Source organism: Ictidomys tridecemlineatus, chromosome 15 (assembly GCF_052094955.1).
Source record: "Ictidomys tridecemlineatus isolate mIctTri1 chromosome 15, mIctTri1.hap1, whole genome shotgun sequence".
Classification (NCBI taxonomy): Eukaryota; Metazoa; Chordata; class Mammalia; order Rodentia; family Sciuridae; genus Ictidomys; species Ictidomys tridecemlineatus.
This window is the reverse complement of record NC_135491.1, coordinates 6063318-6082618: the sequence shown is the minus strand read 5'-3', so window position 1 is coordinate 6082618 and position 19301 is coordinate 6063318. Positions and strand designations below refer to the sequence as shown.

The 19301-nt window shown below is 56.8% G+C and overlaps 1 protein-coding gene across 10 annotated transcripts; it reads right to left on the bottom strand.

Annotated features, from left to right (window-relative positions):
- Positions 1 to 448: 448 nt before the first annotated feature.
- Kcnc3 (potassium voltage-gated channel subfamily C member 3) lies at positions 449 to 19235 on the bottom strand. 10 transcript variants are annotated; one of them, XR_013430623.1, is made up of 7 exons: positions 18731 to 19235; positions 14241 to 16697; positions 9062 to 10169; positions 7559 to 7750; positions 7186 to 7312; positions 4476 to 4535; positions 3842 to 4381 (listed from the first exon to the last, which is right to left on the bottom strand). XR_013430623.1 is itself a non-coding variant. In XM_078031577.1 (6 exons), the coding sequence occupies exons 2-5, from the start codon at positions 15126 to 15128 to the stop codon at positions 4519 to 4521; spliced, it is 2205 nt and encodes a 734-aa protein (XP_077887703.1). In that variant the 5' UTR covers positions 15129 to 16697; positions 18731 to 19235; the 3' UTR covers positions 3291 to 3428; positions 4476 to 4518. The 10 variants fall into 10 exon arrangements, 9 of the variants coding, with proteins under 9 accessions (XP_077887697.1, XP_005341734.3, XP_077887703.1 ...); XM_078031577.1 differs by lacking the exons at positions 3842 to 4381; positions 7186 to 7312 and adding an exon at positions 3291 to 3428; XM_078031573.1 differs by lacking the exons at positions 3842 to 4381; positions 4476 to 4535 and adding an exon at positions 3294 to 3428.
- Between the last annotated feature and the right edge of the window lie 66 nt (positions 19236 to 19301).

Sequence of the window (19301 nt, the reverse complement as noted above, 5' to 3'; positions counted from 1 at the left end):
CTTATTGATAAACCACGCCCCTCCCGCCCTTTTAGCATGATGAAAAACAAGCTCAGCTAGACTGAGTTGCTTGCCCAAGGACACAGCTGGTTAGAAGTTGAGTCAGGATTCCAACCCAGGCATAATGCAGAGGGTGGGGCCCTCAGCCTTGAGCTCATGGTGGGTGCTCGGGTCTGCAGCTCTGTGCGGACTAGGCCCCTCTCTATAAGGGCTCACATTCCCCAGACTCCACCAGGTTTTTAGTTGGGAGTGCTGATCCGCATGTTTATCACCAAAGAAGCTGAAGAAGGCTCTTGCCCGAATAGGGTGAGAGTCCGCAATCAAGGGGATGTGTGACCCACCAAAGTCACACCCTTGCCATTTCAATACCAACCCACTCCTGAAGTCCCAGTTCCTCTGTGTGCTCCCAACCCCAATCAGGAGAACTTCTCAACAAATAGGAAGCAACTTAAATGAAAAGGAAGTTTTTATTTCGATGGGGAGTGAGAGAGTGGGTGGGAAGGGGGCATGACAGTTTTTCTTTGGGGAAGGTGTGACATGCGGCAGCTTCTGCATTGGGCGGTTCATGCACCCTGGGTGGGCGTGGGGGAGGCTTGGGGGAGGGGCCTTGCCGACCCCTCCCTCCCTGCCCTGCGGGTGGGCTGAGAAGACCCGCCGTTAGCACCAGAATTGGACGATTTGCAGACCTCCCCTCCCCACACTTGACTCCAGACCCCCGCCCCCATCCCTGAGAGCGCCCCTTTGCCACTCCCTCCACCCCCCCTCAGCGACAGGCCAGGCCCGCCCCGCCCACAGTTGAGTGAGAAACTTATTGCTGTGTGTGTGTTGGGGAGGGGGAGCCGCTGAGCTCTGGAAAACCCCCAGCCATTCATTCCTCCCCAATCGCCCCGCCCCCTGCCCCGTTTCCGTGCGTTCCCGGAGCGCTGGAGGGGCGTGACATGCGTGTGGGGGGCGCGTCATGCAGCGCATGCGTGTAGTTGCAGGCACCCTGGCGGCCGGGGGAAAGTAGGGAGCTGGACTGTGAACTAGTCCGTTTAGCTCGCTCTCCCTCCCCGAATCCCACACTGTTGACTTGGGAGATGGGGAGGGAGGGGACGAAAGTTACGTTTTGTAGACATTTATAGTGATTGTGGTTATTTTTTAAAAGCTGAACTAAAAAGCTGGGTACTTTTGGCGGATTGGCGAGCTTGGGGAGACTTTGGGAAGAGGTCAGTACCCTTTGGAAAAGACCCTCACCCCTTTCCCCGCCCTGTCCGGCTTCTGTGAGGGTCAGGGAAACTGGGGGTTGTTTAAAGAAGTTGAACCCTTTGGCAATATAATCAGTCCCCACCTCGTACCCTGGTGTCTGAAGCCCCTAGCCCTTTGCCCCGCCCCCACCAGAGCCCTCCCCACCCCTCACCCCTGATTCAGGGTTTAGGGTCCGAGGGAAGGATGAGGGGACTCAAAATGCCCCTTGCATAGGAATCATTGCATCAAGAATCGTGTTCAGTGACCTCCTCACACACACACCATCGGGTGGAAGTGGGGGGTTCTGAGCCCGTGGGAGCAGAGGGAGGTTGCTGATTCACGTGGGCCCCCAGCTGCAAAAGTGGGGGGGGCCGCTAATGATTCTGGGACCAGTGTGATCTCTGGGCTTGGGGGAGGTAGCGCATCCTTGAGCCAGGATGGGATATGAGAAATGATTTTCCATCCGCGAGTGTAGCGGGACGAGGAACGCTGGGGAAGGGAGGGCTGGAATTCCAGCCAAGTGGGGTATGTCGTTGTCTCCCAAGCTTGATATCAGTGTCCCTCCATTCAGGCACAGCCTCTATGATCACTTATGGACTGCTTTAAATGGAAACATTTTTAACCTGCATAAATGGTGCCCTGGCCAAGTAGCAATACGTGCACTTATGAGCTTAATATGCAAGATGTGCACATTAAAGAATTCTTAACAGGTGTTTGTCCTTGTATTGCCTAATACCTTAACACACCAGCAGGAGCATGAGAACGACACTTTTTTGTGGCCATGAAGAGGGTACCTTTGGGGGACCATCTTGGGGAAGGAGCCTCGTGAGGGGCAGGGCTAGGCTTACCTAAGAAAGGGGGTGCTGGGATGGGTCTGGCTCCCTGGATTTAAAGATAGGCTGAGCCTATTTTGGAAGTTTAGCATTAGTGGGACTTAGGGTGGATGAGTCTGATGTTAGGGATATGGAGGTGTATGGGGGGCAGGCCTAAGGACTTGGGGGTGTCTGGGATATGTCAAAGTTGTGGGAAGGATTTGGAGCATCCCAAAGGCTGAAATTGAGCTAAAGAGCTGGGTCAAGTCTTGGAGGTTTAAAAAGTGCTGGGATGCGGTCCAGGGAATTTGGGGGTGGGCATATTGGGGAGGGGAAGGGAAGCATCTGTGTGCAGAGGCAAGGCCCCTGGGGCGGGTGGGGATTTGGGGGTGTGGGGTGCCAGGGTCCATCTCAGGAATCCTAGATGCAGGTCTCATGTCCTGGGAACAGAGGGAAAGGGTTGGGGAATTTTATGTGCTAGGGCCAAATCATCCCAAGAATTCTAGGATGGCAGGTCTGAGTCCATGCAGCAAGAATAGAGGCGAGCAGATCCCTGGGGGTGGGGTGGGGGATGAGAGGGTGGAATTCACCAGAGGGATCCTCCTAAAGGCTGAGAGAGCAGCTGGCAGCAGCCCACCACTCCGGTCTCACCCTGCCATCTGAGCTCAGCTCTTTGTTGGCCTGGTTAGCAATCTCTCCTTTCCCTGAGCCCTTTCTAGGATTTTGTTTCTCCTTAATCAATGCGTGATGGGTTGGTTGCCCTCTTGGGGTGAAGGGTAGGAAGCCAGGACACCCTCCTGTGGCTTAAAGGCCAGCCCTACTCCTGGAGCTCCCAGCCCCCTACTCGCAGCACGCAGCCCCTGGTGGCTTATTGCTGAGGAGTTGGAGCAGGGTCCGGATCTGGGAGGCATGCAGAGTGCGTTTGGGGGGAGGTGCCCCAAGATGTAACTGGCATAATTTGGACTTATTTACACGAGTTGATGGGAGGGGGTGTCCTATGGCTCATGGAGACCTGAGAAGGCTTTTTTGGGGGGTTGGGGGAACGGCTACAGCCCCTCCCCCTCCATCCTGGGGCCCAGATTGTGGGTGAGGGGCCCGGGGGTGTCTGCTGGCGTCATCATTTCGGTTGCATATTATTAATGACTTTTTGATATTTTTTTTTTAAAAAAAACTTTCCCCCACCCCCCACCCCCAGCTCCTTTGACCTTCTTCCCCGTCACCCCCGAGTCCCCCCACAGGGGGGAGGGGAGCGCTAAAGGATGGAGGGCAGGGTTGGGGGAGCACGGCGGGTGGCCCGGGGAGAGCCTGGGGGGGTGGCAAGGGGTGCGAGGCGTAGGGACACCCCGCTCAGGCCCGCGATGCTGCTCAGGCTGCGGGATTTCTCGTAACCTGGGTGGGGGGAAGGGCAGAAACACCGGGAGGAAGCATGGAAAGGCGAGTGCAGGGAGAGTCCCAGAGAGAGACCCCAAGACAGGGAGAAAAAGAGAGAAAGGGAAGGAGAGGGCGAGAGGTAACCCAGAGAGACAGAGGTGGCCAGAGACACAGACGGTGAAGAAGACAGAAATAAGAGACAGGAGAACGGGGAGGCAGAGACAGACATGGAGCACAAAAAGAGGAATAATGGCAAGAGACAGAGATGGACCAAGGAGATGGAGAGAGAAAGAGAGAGAGAGAAGTGAACAAATCGGAGCGTCAGTCAGCATCCACGAGCAAGGTTCAGACACAGGGAGGGGGAGAGACTCAGGATTAGGAGGCGGGCGCCACCGAGCCTCCCCCCCACCCAACCCCACCCCACCCTTTCCCTGCCCACCCCTCCCTCCCGTAGTAGACCCCTCATCTCAGGCCAAAAGGTGGGGGCAGCAAGGCGGGATGGTGGGCGGCAGGGGCGTGGGGAGGGGCCGGTGGAATGCATGTGGGGAGCAGCCGGTGGAGAGGGCTTGGAGGGAAACGGGCTGGGCAGGACAGCAGAGTGGGGTTGGGGGCCACCTAGTGTAGGGCATGGGGACAAGGCGGGCAGGGCTGTGGGGGGCTGAGGAACCCAAGCTGGCAGTGCCCTGGGGGAGTGAGAGAACTCCAAGAGCAGTGGGCGGGGGCAAGGCTCATCCCTGGGGCATCGTTCCAGGGTCCAGAAGGTCCAGGCAGTGTCAGTGGTGAAAGGATTTGAAGCATCCCAAAGTCTGAAAGAAATGGGCTTCTGCGGGTGAGGGGAGGCGCTAAGGGACAGCTCACGGGACTCAAGATCCAGGAGCAGTGTGTGTGGTTTCTGAAAGCTTGGTCCATCTTCGGTTCTGCCAGCGTCTGGGGGGAGTTCCATGGCTTTTCTACAGAGCCAGGGGCGCTGTCTGAAGGCGGGAGTCCTGACTGTAGGAGAGGGCCTGGGGATTGGAAGCCCAGTATGGTGGGGACACCCCCTCCCAGCCATTCCCAATTGCTAACCTGGGGGGAAGGGGCAGGGGGGACCCGAGGGTCTCACGAGGTCTCAGGCGGTGACAAGAGCTGGGGACAGAAATACAGAGAGTCAAGGCGGGGGGCGGGAGGATGGTCGGGGAACCCCCCAACACAGCCTCACTGTTGGGGGGACGGAGAAACGCCGGGATCTCTTCCTCCTCTCTGGTGTTTTCCGGGGAAGGGGAGCAGTGAAATGGGGCGGCCAGAGACTTCAAATGTGGAAGGAGCTTCCGGGGTGGCTGGGGGAGGGGCAGGGGAGCCAAGGCTGGGTGGGCAGGGAGGCTGGGGGGGGGCAAGGGTCAGGTGCAATCAATGGTTGGTCAGGGTGGAGGGCAGACAAGGAAGGAGGGTCTGGGGGAAAGGAGGGAAAGAGGACAACTGGGGTGGGGAGGGATCTCAGTGGAAGGGAGAGTCCTGGGAAAAGAAATTGGGGTGGGCATTGGTAGGGAAGGATCCCGGACATGGGTGGAAGACTCAGCCAGCCCCATCAGCTCCAGCCATCATTTGAGTTCAATGAATGGATTTTGGCATCGTAGGCAGAGAAGCAGGGACCTCCCCATCCCCCACCCATATTCCCCCCTCCTCTGGCCCCCTCCCCCCTCCAATTCACCAGGGCCCCTCAGATGTGGGGGGGAGGAACAAAGGGTGGAAGGGCTGGGTGCAAGCAGGGGGAGGGGCAAGATGAGATAAGGGAGGGGAGTGGGGGAGAGTAATGAGATGAGAATGGAGGATGGTGGGGGTTGCAAAAAGGAGAGGCAGAGGGATGGAACCAAGGAGCAGGCAGTCCTTCCTGGACTAGGAACTGGAAGCCTGGGTCCTCCCCGTGTGCTCTATGGCCTGGGGTTGGTCAAACCCTTCCTAAACTTCTGTGCAACGTAGGTTTTAGACAAGCTATCCTTGGGGACTCCTCAAGTTCCCCGGTGGCATCTCCTTAGACTGCAGCAGAGTTTCTTTTTTATCTTTTTTTTGGTATGAGGGATTGAACCCAGGAGTACTCAACCACTGAGCCACATCCCCAGCCCTTTTTATTTTTTATTTTGAAGCAGAGCCTCCCTAAGTTGCTTAGGGCTTTGCTAATTGCTAAGGCTGGTCTTTAGCTTATGATTCTCCTACCTCAGCCTCCTAAACTGCTGGGATTACAAGCATGCATCAGCACACCTGGCTTCTATATGTTTAAGATCAAACCCAGCCTCATCGTGCCATGGTGCTCCCCAGACCGCACTCTGCACTCCCCCCGCCCCCGTCAGCTCAGCTCCAGCCCTGCTGCCCTCCTGGTCATTTCTTTGACAGATGGCCTCAGCACCTGAGGGCCTTGACACTTGCTGTTCCTTCTGCCTGGCTGGCTCTTTCCACCCTTCAGGTTTTATGTCATCTCTTATAAAAGGCTTCCACAGATCCCCCTTATTTGAAGTGACCTGAAAAAAATCTTTTTCTTTTCTTTCTTATTTTCTGCTTCCTCCAACCAGGGTTTGGCAAACTGTTTCTATAAAGGGCCAGAGAGTGAGCCTTTTTGGTCTGGGGGCTGTGTGGCCTCCACTTCGCCTTTGTAGTCAAACAGTAGATGCATCCCAATAAAGTTCTGTTACAAAAACAGCTGGCTGGATGCGTTGGCCCCTGGGCCTCAGCTTGCCGACCTTTGCTCTGGACTGGGAACCATGATGGCAGATTCTCCAATACCTGGCACTATGCCCTTAAGAATTTATTGCTGAAGGAGCAAATGATTGGATATGTGAAAGGAGCCAGGGGCTGGCAGGCTCTGCAGGATGACAGAACATGTTCACTTCCCAGCGTGTGCTAAGTGCTGGATGCTTCATCCATGAACACCTCTGCACACTCTCATTCCCTGTCCCTCTTGGTCCCTGACCCCTGTCTGCCTCATCTCTTCCTCTCTATTCCCACAGCTCCATTCAGGCCTCATCCTCTCCCCTGGACCCTCACCGGTCTCCTGACTTCATCTCTCCTTCCAGCCCCTGTCCTGCCCAGACTCACCTGCCGGCCTGGGCTCCCGGACAAGGTTCCCAGCCCCCAGCCTGGCCCAGCTTTCCTGTCTCATCTAGCTGCGGCTTTCCCTTCTTGTGCCACCTGGTCTCCCAGGCTTTGCCTGTGTGGCTCCTCTAGTCATTAGCAGATAGAATTAGGTCTCTGGCTGTCAGCCAGAGCTCTGGTCCACTGCAGACCTCTGATCCTAAGTCCCATTCCTGGGAGTTTTGTTTGTACCCCTTCCTGCCCTCCCTGAGCCTAGATCACGTCTGCCAGTAGCCTCCTAGGTTAGTGCCTGTTCCCCACCTCCCTGAGCTCCTGGGGAATCCCTATGCCCAGCTAGTGGGGACACCAGATTAAATGCTGGCTCACCCCTGAGGGCTTGAGCCATTCTACACCTGGTTGTCCCAGGTGTGCATCCAGGTTTCCCGATTGAATAAAAAAATCCAGGGGGGAGATGTGAATGGGGTGATGGGTCAGTCATGGGGCAGGGTGTGGGGGTCAGGCACCAGGTGTGGGAGGGAGGGTAAGGGTTAGTTCTCAGGGGTTAGTGAGGGGCAGGGCAAGTCCTGGGGTAGGTGGGTGAGGGTCCGTGTCAGGAGCTGGATGCAGCTGTCCACGGTGAGGGGTGGGAGTCTCGGTCAGTGGGGGCTGCATGTTCTCAGAGGGGTTAGTCAGGAGGGAGGGGGAGTCAGGAGGGACCAAGGGGGCTACTTACCCCGGGGGGAGGGGGTTCGTCCACTAGGGGGATATCCAGGCCGCAGCGTTGGCGTTGAGGTCGGGCAAGAAGCTTGGGGGACCTGGCTTACGCCAGTCTGGGGGGGGCAGTGGGGGAGCACCAATGGCTGGGGGTGGGGGAAGAGGCCAGAGGGTCCAGGGTTGGGTGGGGGGAAATGGAGATGGAATAAAGACAGGCGAAGGGTCAGTGGTGAGGAAATTTAGGGCAGGGAGGGAGAGGAGATCTGGGAGGGAGGCAGTTAGGACTAAGGGAGTGGGGGAGGGAATCCAGTGCCTCCACCCCCACCGCTCGCCCCTCCCCCCTGGACAGGGGAGAGAGGGAGGGTCCCAGGGGCCCACGGAGGGCACCTCACCTTTTCGAATGGAGCCATCAGGGGAGGGGGCGTAGTCGGTAAGGAGGAAGCAGGCTCGGTCGCGGCTGTAGCGGCCCCGGCTTCCAGGTGTGATGGGGCTCTTGTCCTCCGGGGACATGGCAGGCTGGTCAATGGCGGGGCAGTCCTCGTGGGCCAGTGCTGCTGCAGCTGGATCCCCATTGGGGCGGGGGTCTGCATCCAGGGGAGTCAGAAGGAGACAAGAGAGTGAGGTGCTGGGGAGTTGGAGGAGGCTTATGGGTGCTAGAGGGTGTTGGATAGGGAGATGACAACAGGGCATGTTGGGGTCAAGGTATTAAGGGCCACCGGGATAGTCAGGGTAGACAGGGTGTTGGCAGAAGCTGGGCCAGGTATAGGGTGCTGGGTGTTAGGAGGTGGTGTGGGAAGCAGGCTGGGTGCTGAGAAGGACAGAGTTGGTAGGGCAGGGCGGCGCTGGGTGGGGTACTGGGGCTTGGAGGGGATGGCTGTGGAGGAAGTAGTGGGTCAGGAAGTGACTGTTTAGGGACAAGTGTTGGGAGCTGGAAAGGGCACCATGGGGAAGGGCTGGGGAGGTGATAGATGAGGGAGGGGGAGGTGGGGGTCCCCTAGGCTCTGACTCCAGCTATTTTTAATTGGTGTGAAACTGGGTCAGTGGCTGAGGGAGCAAGATGGGGACTGGGCGGCCCAGCTCCCTTTCTTGGCCTACTTAAGACCTGGGGGGTGGGGCCCACCTCTTCCTCCTCCCTGACACCCAAATCTCTGCCTCTAAGGCACGGACTCCCCTGGGACACAGGATATACACACACACACACACACACACACACACACACACACACACGTCAACTTTCTTCTCCCCTCTTCTCCCTCACCTCATCTCCCCTCACAGCGACATCTGTCTGGGCTCTCTCCAGTCCCCTCGCATGCTGTCCTCTGCAGAGCCCACCTGGTCCTGGTGTCCAAGTCACCTTTCTGTCCTATGACCATATTGTCCACGAGGCCTCTGACTCTTAGTTTTCAGACCTGTCTCCCTCTCCAGCCTCACTGTTACTAGATCCTGGACTCCTGCCCACTGCCCCTCAGCTGTCCCCCACTACTCACTCAAGTCTCGGCTTTCTTTAAGCGACATTCTGACCCCTGCCTCAGACTCCACTATGTCACCTCTGGCCTTGGGGCCTCAGGACAGTCTCTGAATAGCTCAGATGCTACAGCTGTCTTCTGCCTGCCTCTGTCCTGCTGGGACTCCTGTGAGACCCTGTGTCTCCCCTCTAGCCCCTCCTGGGTCCCTCTCCCCAAATGCCAATTACTCCTATTTCCACAGCCTCTGCCCTGCTGGCCTCTTAGAATAGTTTTGTCTCTCCCCATAATTCTTTTTCACGAGATCCACGTCTCTGTTGCAGTGTGCACCTCCTCTCTGGCCTTTCCTCTCCCCTCTCTGGTGCCCACCACCCTGGTCTCTCTGAAACTCAGCAGCCACTCCTCCCAACGAACCCCAGGTCCCAGCCTCACCTGCCCTGTTGATTTCAACCACCTCCTCCTGAGCCAGCGGGCAGGGCTCCCCAGGGGCCGGCAAAGGAGGCAGCCCCATAATCCCCAGCCCCCCTGCACCCCCCCTGAGCAGCCCAGGGTGTGTGTGTGGCCCTGAAGGGTAGGCCCCAGCCACAGTCACACCCACGGAAGGTGGAGTGATGGGTGGTGGGGGGCTGATGCCACCACTTCCATGGTGAGGGTGGGGTGGAGGTGGTGGAGGTGGGTCAGGCTTGCAGTAGTTGGGAGAGCCAGGCTGCGGGGGTCGGGGGATATGTTTGTTCTTCTTCTTGGGTAGCTTCTGTTTGGCCATAGCCAGTGAATAGTACATGCCAAAGTTGTTGACAATGACGGGCACGGGCATGGCGATGGTCAGCACGCCCGCCAGGGCACAGAGCGCCCCAACCAGCATCCCCGACCATGTCTTAGGGTACATGTCTCCATAGCCCAGGGTGGTCATGGTGACCACGGCCCACCAGAAACCAATGGGGATGTTCTTAAAGTAGGTGTGGTTGGAGCCCAGGATGTCATCCGGATCAGCGCCAATGCGCTCTGCGTAGTAAATCATGGTGGCAAAGATGAGCACCCCCAGAGCCAGGAAGATGATGAGCAGCAGGAACTCGTTGGTGCTGGCACGGAGCGTGTGGCCCAGCACACGCAGCCCCACAAAATGTCGGGTCAGCTTGAAGATACGCAGGATGCGGACAAAGCGGACAACGCGCAGGAAGCCCAGTACATCCTTGGCGGCCTTGGAGCTCAGGCCCGAGAGGCCCACCTCCAAGTAGAAGGGCAGGATGGCTACACAGTCAATGATGTTGAGGCTGCTTTTGAGGAACTCCACCTTGTCCGGGCAGAAGGTGATGCGCATGAGGAACTCGAAGGTGAACCACACCACGCACACCCCCTCCACGTAGGTCAGGAAGGGCTCCGTCTCCACCTCCACATTGGTGATGTTCTCTGGTGGAGCCCCGGGGATTGGGGAGGCCTGTGTCACCGTCTTGTTGCTGATGTGGATGAAGCCCTCATGGGTCTCCAGGCAGAAGGTGGTGATGGAGATAAGGATGAAGAAGAGTGAGGCAAAGGCCACATACTGCAGGCAGGATGAGAGAGAAAAGCGGTGACCCACCAGAAGAAAGACCCTTCCAGTGCCCCTTCCCCTAGCTTCCTGGGGCTCAAACTCTGGGGGAACCATGGTACCCCAACCCTGTGGCTCCAACACTTCTAGCATCCTGTTCTCTCCTCCAAAACCAGTGAAAGGGTAGAAACAGAGGCTGCAAGACAGGAGCTGGCCCCATCCTATGCAGTAGGAAGCCTTCCCTGGAACCTGCGTTCCTAGCCCCTTCTGTCTCCTAGACCACTGCCCCTGCCCTCCTGGTCCCTGGACTCCATCTCAGGGCCCCCTGGAAAGGTCCAAGTGTTGTGCTGAAGGACGGGGGTGAGGGGGACTAAGATCACACACCCTCAGTGTCTTAGAAGCTTTGGGACTCAGCTTGGAGCTGAGGGAAGGGGAAGAATGGAGAGTCAGAACCATAGGGCAGTAAAACCAAGAAAACCTGGGTTTGATTTCAGCTTTTAACCTACCAAACTTGGACAAGGAGATTTTATTCATGTGGGATTATTGTATGGATTAATTTATATGAGTGTATAAAGGGCTTGGCTCCAAAAAACATTTTTGGTCCAGTGCCGGGAACACAATAAGAAGATCTGAACCTTTACTGGGATATAGGACATCAGTTAGTGGAGGGCAAGTCTGAGTCAGAGACAGGTCAGGGTTAAGAATCTCAGTGCCGCACTGGAGTTGTGGCTCAAAGGTAGAGTGCTCACCCAGCATGCGTGAGGCACTGGGTTTGATCCTTAGCACCAAATAAAAATAAAATAAAGGTATTGTGTGGCTGAGGTTGTGGCTCATCGGTAGAGCACTTGCCTCACACATGTGAGACTCTGGGTTTGATCCTCAGCACCACATAAAAATAAATAAGTGAAATAAAGGTATTGTGTCCACCTACAGCTAAAAAATAAACCTAAAAAAAAAGAAAAAAAGAATCTCAGTGCCAATGTCCAGGCCCCAGAAAGGGGAGATAGAAGACCTCACAAAGGAACAGGCAGAGATACAACCAAAAAGTGGAGGTAGGAGATCAGAGCCCTGAAGGAGGTGTTGAAGGGTTAAGCTACAAAAAAGAAGTGGAGAGAGGAGTGGCTTAAGGCTCTGGATAAGGAGTCAGGGGCCTAGACATTTGGGCAAAGGACAGGGCAAGGATCAAAGGTGCGGGTAGACTGTTTCAAGTTGATGGAGAACCATAGTCCTGCTACATAATGGTGGGGGAGGGGTTGACAAAAGCCTTGAAGAGGGGACAGATTCAAGGTTTGGGAGAAGGCAGCCCAGGAATGGCAGTGGGCTTTATCAGCTATGTAGAGGGGAGGGGTTAAGAGTTCATGCATTGGAAGGGAAGACAATAGGTGCTGAGGTGCAGAGGGGCCTTTAATCAGATGAAGGCACAGAGGATGGAGGGGCGGATCGACTTTTAATCCTAAATGCACACTAGAGAGCAAGGACAGTGTCCAGCAACAGAGGACTCTAGACCCTGGGGTGGGCCAGGGGGTTAATGCAGGCCCTGTTTCTCCGCAGTGGTTTACGAGGCCAGAGCACTCTGCAGAGCGCATGCCCACTGCTTCCCCGCCCCCCTTCGTGCCCGGTGAGTGGCACAGGCTGCAGCACTGCAGTGGGGGCGGGCCGGCAGGGCCGGGAGGCGGGCGCAGAGCGGCCAGAACCATGGACAGCTCCCCCGCCGCAGTGCGCAGCCGCAGTGGCGGGTGCCTCCTTAACCCTTTCCAGGCTGGAGCCCAGCAGGCAGTGCAGCCGCAGTGCTGCTTTACGGCGAGAGGCCCCCTGCCAAGCCTTTGGTTAACTCCTTCCCTCCCAGGGCAAAGGGGAAGGTGGGCACCCGCCGCAGTACACAGCTACAGGGATGGACAGCGTCGGGTTGATTTAACCCCTTGCTCCGGGCTGGCTCAAAAGCAGAAGGGATAGAAGGACACTAAGTCCCTGTAAAAGGAAAGGAGAGGTTACGAAGGGAGAAGGGAGGTAGGACGGACCCTCCACTTTGCATTGACCAGCGCTCCCAACTCTAAAAGCAATCTTACTAAGAGGCTGGAAAGTGCTTGGCACACCGCAGACACTCAGAAAAACATGTGTGCCAAATGAATGACCTCCGTAGCTATCCCGGACCCCTAACCTGACCATTACAGAAGGACTTCACATTCACCGTCCCCTTCACCTCAGCACCTTTCAATGGGGTCACGAGAGGGAAGGGCGCCCCAGGTCATGGGGGGAGGGGCCGCTAGGAAGCCTGCGGGGGCATCTGGGGCCGTGTCCCTTCCGCACCTCTACTTCTCACCTCCCCCAACTCAACCCCAAATCTTGCCAACTCAGCGCTTCCCAGGGACCAAACTTTATGCGGTGCCTCCGGGGGCACCCCTCCCCCTACTCCCTCCCCCGGCGCAAATGCAGCACTGCGGTTCCTCGTCCTTCCTGGCCCAGGACGTGGCACCGTGGGGGGAGGGGCCGGATTGACTCCTCTGGGTGTTTATGCCCCTCAGGAGGCTCGAAGGGGACACTGGGATTGCTCCTTTTCCCCTCTTCCAATCCCCCCATTTTGAACTGCCCCCTTTTTTTCCACTCATTCCCTCTCTGGGGTCCCTGGGACCGGGAGGAAGTTAGGAGGAGGAAGAGGTTCAGAGGAGAACCAAGTGGAGAACCATTTAGCCTGGGAAGTTCCAGATGCTTAAAAAAGTTTTTTGGGGAGAGATGGAGAGATCGATGGGGCAACTATGGACTTTTGAGGGAGACAAAGGTGGAAGAAAGAAAAGGTTAGGGTGTGGGGTCTTTGGGTCACTTTGGTGAATGGAAATAAATTGAGGGGCCCAGTTCTGGGCTTTGGGGTGAGGAAACTTGAGAAAGGGGCAGAAAGCAAGGCTAGGGAATGGGAAACCCAGCAGGTAGAAATATCCTAGACAGGATAGAAAGAATTTAAGCTATTCTGAGAAGTTTCTGGGCTTATGACTTGAGATAAAGTTCTGCAGCAGGAGGGAAGTCACTTCGCAGACCAGGAAAGGAGCTAGGAGCTTTTGGAAGCAGCAGTTCTTAGAGGCAGTGAGGTATGCAGTTGAAGGGATGGAAGGGAGAGGTGGAGGCATCTGTGGTGAGCAAGAGCAATTCAGGAGAACATGCGGGGTTCTGGAGAGGAAAGGCATAGTATAGGGGCTTGTGGCTCTTCTGGAAACATGAGGAGGCTTGTGGAGGAAAGTCTGGGGCTCTAAGAGGAAAGTCCTTAGGATGGGAGTTGGTGTACAGGATGCAAGAAGGGATATGAACAGAGGGGACAGAGGGAAGTTCCAGGAGGGAAGGTGCCCCACCACTCTGTTGTGAAGGGCAGAAGCGCCCGACTAGGAAAGTGCTTTGAAGGTTCAGAGAGATCCAGGAAGCTCTGAGGTGCAGGTGGGGTTTGGGAGTGTCAAAATAACCAGGAGACCAAAACTTGGAGCTCTAGAGGTCTTTTGGGATACGGGCTCAGGGAGAATGGGGGAGGAGTTCGGAGAACTGAAAGAGTGAGAGAGTTGAAGAAAATACTTCAGAAGTTCTGGAGGGGGTGAGGAATGTGGGACAGTGTTAACAGGGTCTTGATACCATGAGGGGTGGGAAGGAATGTCTTTTGAGGGACTGGGGTTGGTCTGAAAAGCTGAGGACTGAGGGAAGTGGGGGGGAGGGTGTGACCAAGGGTGATGACAAAAAGTTTAGAGGGAATGGAGAGCCTCTGAGGATTGAGGAAGGTCTTCAGAAGGTCTTGGAGGGGCCCAAGAAAGGCAAGGCAAGAGTGATTCACAGGAACCTGGAAGATTCACAGGAGGAAGGGAGTTTCCAAGGTGGCCTGGGGCAGCAGGGTGGGCATGGAGAGGTCTGGGAGATTCTAAAGGTTGGAGAGGCATCATTTGAGGACTTAGGAGATGGCCAGGAGAGGGAGGTGTGTTTGGAAGACTCTGGTTTGGGGGAAGAGGCTTCTAAGAATCTGGGAGCAAAGAGAGTCCAGAACAGGTTGGGATGGGGCACCCCTGAAGGTATAAAGGAAGGGTCTGGGGTATTTGGGAGCTCCAAGAGCGCGCTCACCCTGGCGGCCCGCGATGAGTAGGGGTCCTCGAAGAGTGCCCACACTCTCGGCTGCCAGCGGCGCCACCACGTGCCTCCCGCGCCGCCCGCTCCCCCTGGAGGCCCCCCGGCGCCGCCGCCCGCGTCTTGGAAGCAGAGGCGCTTGAGCTCGCCGCCAGCGCCGTCCAGGCCGCCGCCGCCCGCGCCCGCCTCGTCGTCCAGGCCTGCGTCGTGGGCTCCTGCGGCATTGGCGGCGTTGGAGGCACCCGAGGAGTCGGGAGCCTCGAAGGAGTCGAGCGCCTCCTCAGCATCGCGATGCTGTCGGTACGTCATCCAGCAGCAGGCCTCTACGTCGGTCTCGTCGATGCCCCAGAAGCCCAGCTCCTCTTCGAAGAGCGGCCCGCACACATCGGCCGGGCAGTGCAGCTTGCCGGTGCGGTAGTAGTTGAGCACATAGGCGAAGACGCCCGGGTGTCGGTCGAAGAAGAACTCGTCTGCACCCGGATCGTAGTCGAAGCGCGCAGCCGCCTCGGGCTCCGTCAGGCCGGCTAGCCGCGTCCCTGGCAGGGTGCGCAGCGTCGAACGGTACGTCTCATGGCGCACGCCGCCCACGTTGATCACGATCTTGCCGCTGTCGCCACCGCCGCCGCCGTGCCGCCCCATGGCCGCCGCCGGCAGCCCGGGGCATGGCTCGGCGCGCCGGCCCCCGGGCCCGCGGGGTGCCGGGGGGCCCGCCGAGGATGCGGCGGGGCCGGGCTGCTGCTGCTGCTGCTGCTCCTGCAGCGGCGGCGGTGGCAGCGGCGGGGACAGCGGCGGCGGGGACTCGGGCAGCTGCGGCTCTGGTGCCGGCTGCTGCTTGCTGGCCCCCTGGCGCCGGCGGAACGACGAGACGCAGACTGAGCTAAGCATTGGACGGGGGGCGGGGCTGGAGAGGCAGGGCCAAGAGGGGCGGGGCTCAGGGAAGACACAGACGTGATTGGGTGGGAGGAGAAGATGGACGGAGGAGGCGGGCCCGAAAGGGGCAAAGGCGGACGTGATTGGATGGGAGGAGACGATAGAATGGAGGGACAGAGCCTTAGTGGGGGAGGATCCGAACTGATTGGCCTGAGGGAGTTGGGTGGGGCTAGGACCGAGAGGAGAGGGGATGATACTCTACCACTGCCTAGCTGGGTGAGGCGGAGCCACAAATGAGGCTCATCGGTTGGATCTTTGGGAGCAAAACGGAGGGGCGGAGCGTCAGAGGAAGCGGGACCGTAACAAACGTTTCTTGGCTCAGCAGCACAGTGAAAACGGAGACAGCCGGGCAAGATGTAAGAAAGATACCTGATAGAACCGAAAAAAAGGGTAGCCAGACTGGCCTGGAGGGGCGAGGTCATAATCTGAGAAGCCGATCTGGTTGGACTGAGAAGGTCCGGAGAGAAGGGTCAGGAGAGAAATAAAAAGAGATCTCTCCCCGGGACCTAAAGCTTTGGCAGGGAGGACCCGGGTGTTGGATAACATAGGTTGGATGGGGCAAGACTTAAGAGCATAGAGCAAAGAGAGTCCTGATTAGCTGGGACAGTGAACGGGCAGGACTGAACTAGGGAAGGGAACTGGAGATGGACCACTTTCTCACGGAATGGGACTGGCTTGAGTGAAAAAGGACAGGGAGAAGGGAAGAGAGATTGAGAGTTTGAGACCCAGTGAGAAGGTTTGAAACAAGTGAGGCTTGAAAACCTGAGAGCGTCTGAATAGGACTTAGGGAGGAGGAGCCCAGGCAGAAAGCTGAGGGTGCTGGGCCTGGAGAATGAATGAATGAAGGAAGGAAGGATAGGTCGGGACCGAGAAAAGTAGGTGGGGTCTACGAATGGTAGACAACCCCTTGAACCGGCTGTAGGAAGGTGAGACTAAGGGAGGAGCGGGACTTTAAGGAGCTTGAAAGGCCATGGGTGAGATGGTGGAGGAAAGGGACGAGGGGCGGGGGAATAGAGGAAAAGTGAGACTTGCAGAGTGAAAGGCTACTATGCTGGACAGAGCAGAGGGACCTGGAAGAAGAAGAGTCTTGGAGTCCTTGGAGCTAAAGATCCTCAATGACTAAGGATTACTGATGATTTAAGGGGCAGGGTGAGAACGTCAATTGGTGAAGGAAAAGAGATGATGATTAGACCACAGTGGACTGCAGATTGGAGGATGAAGAGATGGATAAGAACTGGAGTGAGCCGAATGCACACAGAAGAGAGGGGAGGGGGAGAAGCCAAAGCATCTAAACTGGGGCAATAGATGAGACCAATGCAAAGTGTGCCCGGTTAGGTGTCAGAGAGGTCTGGAGTGGGGGCAGAGGTCGAATGGAGAGTTAGGGGCGGGGCCAAAACAAGGAGGACCGCCTTGAAGCGTCAGGCCCCGCCCCCAGAATGGACCTGGGCTCTAGGAGGCAGTGCGCAGACGCAGGGGCTGGGGCGGAGCCAACGACTGCGGCTGGGTTTCTGAGCGAGGAGGTGCCTGTGGGAGCGAAGTGGGCAGGTCAGAGGGCTGCGGGCATCCTCTGGCTGCGCGCTGCCTTGCCCGCTGCCTCCCTCTGCCTGTGCAGCGGTTGGTTGGTGTCGCCTCTCCACCCCATCCTGCTCCCGTTTCTGTGTCTCTAGCCCCTCTTTTCTCTGCCCTTCCCCTGGGTCTCTGAATTTGTCCCTTTCCTTTTGAGGCTTTGCTCCTCTTCTCTCTAGAGTTGACTTCCCTTGCCTGGCCATGGTTTAGAATCCCATCCCCATTCTCATTCTTTTGGTCTCTACCTTTTACTCAGGAAGTGCCTCTCTAGGTCTCTCTTCCTCCCATTGGGTCTTTTGTCCCTCTTTGAGTCTCTGTCACCTCATGATCTCTATCCTCTTCTGTGTCTCAGTCCCCCACCCCACCTCACTTGTTTCTGCCTTTTCTGGAACTCTGGGCCCCCCTCTTATTTTCTGATGAACTCCCTCTCCTTTCCTTTCCCTCTCCCTATTTATGATTGGTATCAGCCAGCTGCTGCACCTGCAGAGGGTGGCATCAGGCCAGGCACCGGGTAGCTAGAGGATGCTGGCAGCCCCCTGGTGTGCCCCCTTCACCTGCTCATCTCTGCCCTTTGTCGTCTGCTCTGTTGACTCACTCTAATCCTACTTTCTCTCTGAGTCCTCTTTGGGTCTCTCTCCCATGTCTTACCCACTCCTGAGTCTGTCTCTTCCTGGGGCTCCCCTCTCTCTAGGTCTCTTATTCTTTCTCTCAAGGCTCTCCTCCATACACTCTAACCCCCATCCTGGCCAGGGTTCATGCTGCGTCACTGCAGACAGTTACAGAGTAGGGTTTGTCCTGCAGACAAGGAGTAGTTATCTCCCTCCCCAGACCCTGGGCTCTCCCATAGCCTCCAATCCAGTATCCACAATCCTTGGACAGCCCTTGGGTCTCTGATGGGACCCACCTAGGCAGAGAAAATACATCAGCACTTCCTACCTCTCTCTACCCTGAATTCTGATGTGGTCCTAGGCAAAAGCAGTGAATCTGTAGTGAGCGTTGAATGAGGCTCCAGTTAGAGATGGGGATGGAGGCTGGAGAAGGGGCTGGGTAGCCACTAGGGGCAGGGAATTGGGACTGGGGTGAGAACCTAAGTCAGCCATCCTTTATTCCCCACCTCCACCCCTACTTTCTGCTTTTGACAGCAGCCAGGCCCAGGATCAAGTTACTAAATCAGCGGTTTTTGGTCCCCGCCACCAGAGGTCAGAAGTGTGGGAGAAGGTGGGTGTTGTTGGTGAGAAGGAGCTGGAAAATGGGGAGAATATGGAATAAGATTTGGGATTAGAAGCTGGGGATGGGGGCAGCAGCCAGGAGTAACAGGATGGATCGGACTCCCTCAGTCATGGGAAATTTGGATGCTCTCATTCATTCCTTTATTGCCCTCTCCATACCTCATCGGGGTATGTGAAGGTTTTGTGAGCCTGGATTCTCACCCATCCATCAGAGAGAAGGGGCCTTCAGGAGACAAGATGGGGCTCAGGACACCCAGCTGTGCTCACAGACCACAGGAAAACGAATTCCACGTTTGGCCATGGACCCAGGAGGAGAGAGGCTATCTGTCCACTTCTTCAGACCTTTTCACACCCTAGCTCTTCTACAGAGCATCCTTTCCCTGACACTAAACACAGAATTTCTGAAAGCTCCAAACTCCCACTCCTTATCCTGGACACTCCCTCCCCCATTCACCGAAGGACCCAAAAATTAAGGATGGGTCATCTTCTCCCTGACTTCTAGGGCTCCTTTCTTATGCCCTCAACTACATTCCCATCACTTCCAAATCCAGGAAAGGGGAGTCCCACTAATGCTGAAAATACAGGACTCCTTGCCTGAGACCCTTCAAGTACCTTGGCCCCAAAGCTCAGAATCAAAGGGAATCCCTCCGATGTAATCTTGGGTTCCCTGCCTTCCAAGTCCCCTACCTCCCAAACTGGTACTTGGGCTGTCTTACTGCCCCCCCGCCGAACCTGAGCCTCCGCCCCCTCCCCCGTACTCACCCCAAGTCGAGGCAAGGCGGGGATGGGGGAATCCGGGGCTGGCGACGGGGGAGGGTGACCCAGCCCCAGCAGCTCTGAGCAGAAAGAAGCTGCTGAAAGGGTAGTGACATCACCACCGGAGGAGGGGCAGCACCGCTTCCCCCCAACTCGGGGGCATCAAGCTCCGCCTTTATGGCGGACCCAGGGGTCCCCGGAATCCCAAGGGCAGAGAAAATGAACAAAAGATGAGGCCCACAGGAACGGTATCCCCCATCTTTAGAACAAGGGTTAGGAAACCCTTTATCGATTTCAGCCACCACATCTCTACACACACACACACACACACACACACACACACACACACACACCTGACACCTGTCGCTGTTGTCGCGACCTGTCGCCTCCCACGCATGTTGTGGCTGCGCCAGCCTCTGCTAAAAATGTAACATGGCGTGGACTACAACATCCACGATGCTTCGCGAGGCCGGGAGCCTTCGACTGGAGGCAGAGAAAAGGTTAGGGATTCGTGGTATTTGTAGTGTAAGACTCCACTAGCTAGTGTAAACCCAGCAGAATAGTCGCGATACCCTTC

Bases quoted from the DNA above. Each gene is read 5' to 3' on its own strand.
- Kcnc3 (XM_078031571.1), bottom strand. From the start codon at position 15,128: ATGCTTAGCTCAGTCTGCGTCTCGTCGTTCCGCCGGCGCCAGGGGGCC. The intron at 10,170-14,240 runs GTGAGCGCGCTC...TCCTGCCTGCAG, and splicing joins ACTCATCGCGGGCCGCCAGG to TATGTGGCCTTTGCCTCACT. The intron at 3,429-7,558 runs GTGAGGTGCCCT...CCCCCCACCCAG, and splicing joins TGATGGCTCCATTCGAAAAG to GTTACGAGAAATCCCGCAGC.